The sequence below is a fragment of the Hyperolius riggenbachi genome, chromosome 6 (assembly GCF_040937935.1).
Source record: "Hyperolius riggenbachi isolate aHypRig1 chromosome 6, aHypRig1.pri, whole genome shotgun sequence".
In the NCBI taxonomy this organism is placed as follows: Eukaryota; Metazoa; Chordata; class Amphibia; order Anura; family Hyperoliidae; genus Hyperolius; species Hyperolius riggenbachi.
In genome coordinates this window covers 362,255,081-362,261,483 of record NC_090651.1, presented here as the reverse complement: position 1 = coordinate 362,261,483, position 6,403 = coordinate 362,255,081, and the positions used below count along the sequence as shown (strand labels likewise).

The following is a 6,403-nucleotide window of genomic DNA, read 5'->3' as shown; positions in this document are numbered from 1 at the left end:
GACTAAAGGTGCTCATATACGATACAAGCAAATAGTTTGATTTTTTTTTTTTTATCAACTGAAAAACATTTTTTTTTTTTTTGCTAAAAATCTGATCGATTGTGTTGGAAAAATCAGGCTGATTGTTTTGAAAATGATATGGTGTATGGTAAGTTTGATAAATAATTTAATAGGTCAAAATCTTATAAAAAAAATAAAATTAAGAAATTGAATCCTGTATCATCATCTTCAGTCCGACCAAGGATTAGAAAGGTAAAAGGAAAGGAATATGGCGGCCTCCATATCCCAGGCTCTGGCGTCCTTTAACCTTGCAGATGGTGCAGCAGTCAGATTGCCAGAGGTTCTAGAACTGCCCTTACAGGGAGAGCTACAGTACAATCGGTTTGTATCGTTCTGCATTGGTTTGTCACATGTGTGGGGCTGCTGCATGTCGTAATATTGTGTAGATGAAATAAACTGATTTTACAGAAGTAAAGATGGCGTTTTCTTCACCGTCCACATTAGGAGCTGATCCAGAACGCGGACGACGCTAAGGCCAGCGAGGTCATTTTCATCTATGATGAGCGAGAGTATGGGAAGGACTCCCTCTACTCCAAGAAACTCCAGGTTGTCCAAGGTAAGAGTCGTGATCCACAGACGGGTAAAGCTAGGCGCACACAAACCCAATCCTCGTTCAATCGATTTAAAAAATGTCATTGGTAATGAATAGACTGCAGTACAATGCAATGCAATCAATGTGCAGTAGATTTTGTAGTGGAGGGAGATCCCACAGGAGAAAAGCAAAAAAAAAAAAAAAAAGACTGATTTTGCATGCTAAAATGTGTACCCAGCCTAATAGATTGGAGTTCAGTAGCCTGGTAAGGGCTTCTTCACATCTAAAATCCAAATCGCTGATGCCATTGATTTTTTTTCTTTCTTTTTTTCAATTTTTTTCGTGCACTTTTGTAAGCGCTTTTGCAAAGCAATTTTTTTTTTTTTGCACTTCTGACGTCAGTCAGGAAGTGAACTCTTTCACCCGGAAATAAATAAATAAAATGTACGCGCTGGAAAATCACTATACAAAAAATTTTTTCAAGCGCTTTGTGATTTCCCTATACCTTCTAGTGAGGCAAATCGCCCCGAAAATGGCCCAGGCATCGCTTTGGTGAGCTGATCAGAATCAAACCACTCAGATGTGAACACTCTCATAGGGAATCATTGGACAATCGCTTTTAGGGTGATTTTGAAAATCGATGGTGCTTTAAAAAAAAGAAGAGAGAGTACACAGAGCTGGACAGGACTCGCATGAAGACCTGGAAGCAAAGAGAAATGAGGGATGAGTGTTTTTTGCTCAGGCACCTGTCTAGTACTCTGAGCCTCCCTTGAGGAACCTACTATATACATAGTAACACAGTTTGGTTAAGGCTACTTTCACAGGAGGATGTTGCGTTTTGATGCGACGTTAAAGTCACAACGCAAACTCACAATGCAACGCCCCAAAAAAGTCGCACAGCAACTCTATGCCCCGTTATCGTCGCATACAGTAGGCATACCGACAATGAAAAGTATGCTTCCAAGTCATTACTGAGCATGTGCAAACAGTCCAACGCAGCTAATAACGCGTATAACACACAGCATGCAGCACTTTCTAATAATGCTACACGTTACACACAAACGCAATGTGTGCACTGTGAATGTTGCACAGACTTAGTATTGCTGTGCGTTAGACCGTGTTGAAACATTTTTTAAAGTGTGACTCTAGCGTTGCACTGTGAAAGAGGCCTAAAAGAAGACATCCAGCCATCAAGTTAAACCAGAAAGAAAAAAATAAAATAAACTGTCCTGAACCAGCACATATCCCAATTGATCTATGGGAAGGCAAAAAAAACTTACAAGGCCTGTACCAATTAGCCTTAAAGAAACTCTGAAGCGAGAATAAAACTCGCTTCAGAGCTTATATTCAGCAGGGGCAAGTGTGCCCCTGCTAAAACGCCGCTATCACGCGGCTAAACGGGGGTCCCTTACCTCCCAAATCCCCTCGTGGTGCCCGGGGATCTCTTCCTGGTGAGGCAGCAGGGCTAATCTCCACCTCTTCCCCGCCCCTCTCAGTCTTCCTTCACTGAGAGGGGCGGGGGAGAGGCGGCGATGCGCCGCTGATAGACACGCTGAGAGGCTGCGACTGTTAGCCCTGCCTCAACAGCAGCAAAATCTACGACCAAGTTGGTCGTGGATTTTGCAGGGGGGAATTTGGGAGGTAAGGGACCCCCGTTCAGCCGCGGGATAGCAGCGTTTTAGCAGGGGCACACATGCCCCTGCTGAATATAAGCTCTTAAGTGAGATCTATTTTCGCTTCAGTGTCTCTTTAAAAGGGAAAAATTCCTTCTTTACTCCAGATGGCAGTCAGATAAGTCCCTGGATCAAATCTTCTGGGATTTACCTATTATAGCCATGGATGCCCTTCAATGCAAGGAAAGCATCCAAGCCCTCTTTAAATGCAGATATAGAGTTTGCCATAACTACTTCCGCTTGTCTGTTGGTACAACTCTAGGAACAAAAAGCTCATCTGCCAAGCGTTTGTATTGCCCTGTGATGTATTTATGCATGTTAATCAGGTCACTGCTCAGTTGCCTTTTTTCCAAGCTAAATAAGCCCAGTGTGCTTATTGTCGCTGAGTGCTTCCAAAGACTGTCAGCTCCGTACTACTCACGTGCATGCGCTGTAGGAAACCACCTGTTTTTGGAAGCTCAGGAACACGATTGCTTCTGAGGGCTCCTAGCGGCGGCACTGTTGAACAGGGAACAGCACTGGAACAATTCCACCAACAGAGAATAGGGAAGGCTCTGAAGGATCCAGAGCCTTCCCTCTCTGTAGGTAAGTATCTAACTTGTTTTACTTTAATTATACATGTTCACTTGAAGTGTAGGTTATAATCTAAAGAACAGGAGTCCGATCTCTTTTAAGAAGAAAACAAAAACAAAAAACATATATTAACCAAGTTGGCTTTGATACCTTCTATTCTTTGCTCATGTAGCTTTCTGCTCTTCCAGGTCCAGCTCTTCTGGCCTACAACAATGAGGTGTTCTCTGACCAAGACTGGGACGGGATCCAGAGGCCCGGTAACAGCATCAAGTGCAAAGATCCGGACACGGTGGGAAGATTTGGACTTGGGTTCAACTCCGTGTACCATATTACAGGTCGGTATGAAGTGAGGTTGAGCGTATCAGAGTAAGCACAAGTTGGTACATGTGTGATATGGATCCAGCAGTAGACCAATCCAAAAATCTCAATAAACTAGGGACCGACCGTTCATCCTTGACCACTAATCTGTTCACAACATGCTGTGCTTGTCCTTGCTGTGAACTGTTAAGGAGAACTTGGAACAAAAAAAGTTCCCCTGGGGGGTACTCACCTCGGGGGGAAGCCTCAGGGTCCCAATGAGGCTTCCCACTCCCCTGTAGCTGCAGGCAATCCAGCGCTGGCTCCCCCGAAGTGTCCGGCAATCCTCCCTCCACAAGCCTGATAAGCGCTGATTTATTTACTTTTCCTGGCTCCAGCGGAGGCACTGTTGTAGCTCTCCACACGGAGATAGGCAGAAATAGCTGATCTCCGTCGGGTCCGCTCTACTGCGCAGGCGCAGGAGACTTGCGCCTGCGCAGTAGAGCGGCCCGACAGCGATCGGCTATTTCCACCTATCTCCGAGCGGAGAGCCAATACTGCACCTGCACTTGAGCCGGGAAGGTAAATATTTACATCCCCACTGTTCGGGGAGCTTTATCTCCGCCACCATTTGACCGAGGAGGATGGGGGAAGCCTCAATAGGATCCAGAGGCTTTCCCCACCCCAGGTGAGTACCCCCCAGGGGAGGTTTTTCTCATTACAGGTTTTCTTTAAGGTGGTTACCCGTTTGCAGAGTTGACGTCCTTCTACCAACCATCTTTAGAGGAGAATGAACTTGCTTTCTACAAGTGCTTCCCCCACTATCATCATATTGAGAGGGGTGATCTGGCAGCTTTCCTGCTGTCAGTGTCAGAGTGAGATGTCTAGCACCTTCCCTATTAGCCTCCAATAGTAGACCTTTGTGTATTGCTAATTAGCCTCCAATAGTAGACCTTTGTGTATTGCTAATTAGCCTTCAATAGTAGACAATTTGTGTATTGCTATATGCACACGTTAGATTATCCTCTGCCCTGGCTGAGTTTAAAGACCGCCTCAGCCGAGAATCTAGCCCCTCCTTCTTTAGTATAGATGGAGGTGTAGTGCAGCTATAATAACTAAAGGTAGCCATACATCTAGCGATGATGGGCAGATTCAACCAAGAGACCAATCTCTCTCTATTACACACATAGCAGAAGCAGAGCGAAGTGAGAAATGATCACTAGATACTTTGATACTAGATATTTAAAAATAGCAGCTATGCAATAGCAGCTTTAAGAGCAAATAAACTATACTTGTAGTTTGGAAACATACGATATTACTTGTGCACAAAAACAAATATATACGATAACTGTATGGGTAATAAAAAGAAGGAAAATGTGTTTGTATTCAATCCAATAGTGATTGGCCAATGACTGATCAATTTTGCCACCACCATGTAGCATAAGGGCCAACCGATTTTGTATACTATGAGGAGATTGTATAGGTACACTTTCAAACTACATGGAAATGGTCAAATGTGGCCAATGATTGGCCAATCAAAATTTGTGTGTCAGGCTTAAAATACTTAAAATACGTTTGGTATTAGAGTACTTGTTTGCCTACTCTTTAGTACTTTTTTAATTGCTAAGTGCTGAGAAGTTACTCTTTAGACAAGGTGAAAACATATCTCCTGGCAGAAAATGCAGGAAAAAAAGCTTATTGGAGCCGTAGTATCTTTGTACTTGCTTTTAACAATGGCCCGTGATATGCTATGAATTGTGGCTTTCATGCAAATGATATGTGGCTTGAAATTGGACCAGTCATCAGTATCGGCAGAAAGTGCCTCTGATTGGCCATAACCCACTTTGCATCGAATTTGCATGCTAACAGAAATAATTAGCATCCCACTGACTATATTTAATTTTTTCTGCATATGAACAGTTTATTAACAGCTTCCTGTAGTGAATTAATTTCCTGCAACGCCTTCTCACATTCGTATATGTCCTGTTTCCTACCAGATTACCCAGCCATCTTCAGTGGAAACAATTTTGGCTTTCTGGACCCCCAGGAAGAGATCTTGCACAGAGGAGGTTGTCTGTGGAACATTGAGAAAGATGGCCGTGAGATAGAGGAACTTTCAGATCAATTTCAACCTTTCCAAAAGGCCTTGGAGTCCCTTGACGTGGGCTCCTGGGAGGAAATTCGCCACTCCGGACATTTCAGGGGAACCCTCTTTCGTTTCCCTCTTCGATTAGATCCTTCTGAAATTTCAGAAAACATTTACAGTTCAGAGAGGGTCCAAGAGCTGTTTGAGTCTTTCATAAAAGATGCCAGCATCAGCCTTCTTTTCCTCCGTAACGTGACTAGAGTGTCTCTGAAGAAAATTGACAAGGAAGGAGTGCTAACACCACTCTTAAGCACTGTTGTTTCTATTGAAGAGACCCATGAAAGCACTACAGCTGGGCTGGATGTTAAAACACACCTGAAAGTTACTACACTTACACGTTGTGGAAGTGAAGAGGAAGAAAGTAAGTGGTTGGTGACCTCTTGTGCTGTCCAAGATGACTTATTTCCAGACTTGACAGAGTTGAGCATCAAACTCTGCAACAAACCATCACTTGACCTGGCATACCCCTTATCTGAGACCAATATGGACTTGTATGGAGGTCGGTTAAGTTGCATTTTGCCCCTTCCAGACAAAGAGGAGAATCGGACTGGTCTACCCTTATTAATAAATGGGTGTTTTGATCTTACTGATGACAGGAGAAGCTTGAAGTGGCTTGAAGTAGACCAGCAACATGATGAAGCTGCCAAGTGGAACCATATCCTGGTGGAACAGGTTTTGCCTCTGCTATATACACATGCAGTCCGTAATGTGGTTGCTCTTGTCAAGTTGTCCAAAATTCCAGCAGAAGTGGCACAAAGCATTTGGCCGGACCCAGAAAAGACACAACATAAACACAAATGGCATACTCTTGTAAATAAAATAGCCATGAACTTGGTGAAAGAAAGCCTTTTTCAAACAGCTGACCAGTCTTACTGGATAACTGCAAAAGAGGCGATTTTTCTGAACATGAAGACCACCATGCTGGTTTAGAGGAGCTTCTTCTGTTACTGAAAGTTCCACTAGTTAAAGTTCCAAGACATGTCTACTCAACCCTCCAGCTAGCCTCAAAACCAAATCCTGTTTCTCCACATTTGGTGAGGCAGAAGTTGCGCAACAGCAACATGTGGCATCCGTTCTCACAAGAAAAAAAGCAATCCATTCTGAAGTATATCATCAGCGATG

At 43.7% G+C, this 6,403-nt stretch overlaps 1 protein-coding gene across 1 annotated transcript in view; it reads left to right on the top strand.

Moving 5' to 3' along the window:
- The first annotated feature begins 268 nt into the window (after nucleotides 1-268).
- The window catches only part of LOC137522268 (sacsin-like), a 33,197-nt gene continuing 27,062 nt past the window's right edge, over nucleotides 269-6,403 (top strand). Inside the window, 5 exon segments of the mRNA XM_068242297.1 lie at nucleotides 269-412; nucleotides 505-616; nucleotides 3,027-3,173; nucleotides 5,133-6,203; nucleotides 6,206-6,402. Of these exon segments, the coding sequence (XP_068098398.1) occupies nucleotides 269-412; nucleotides 505-616; nucleotides 3,027-3,173; nucleotides 5,133-6,203; nucleotides 6,206-6,402 (1,671 nt within the window).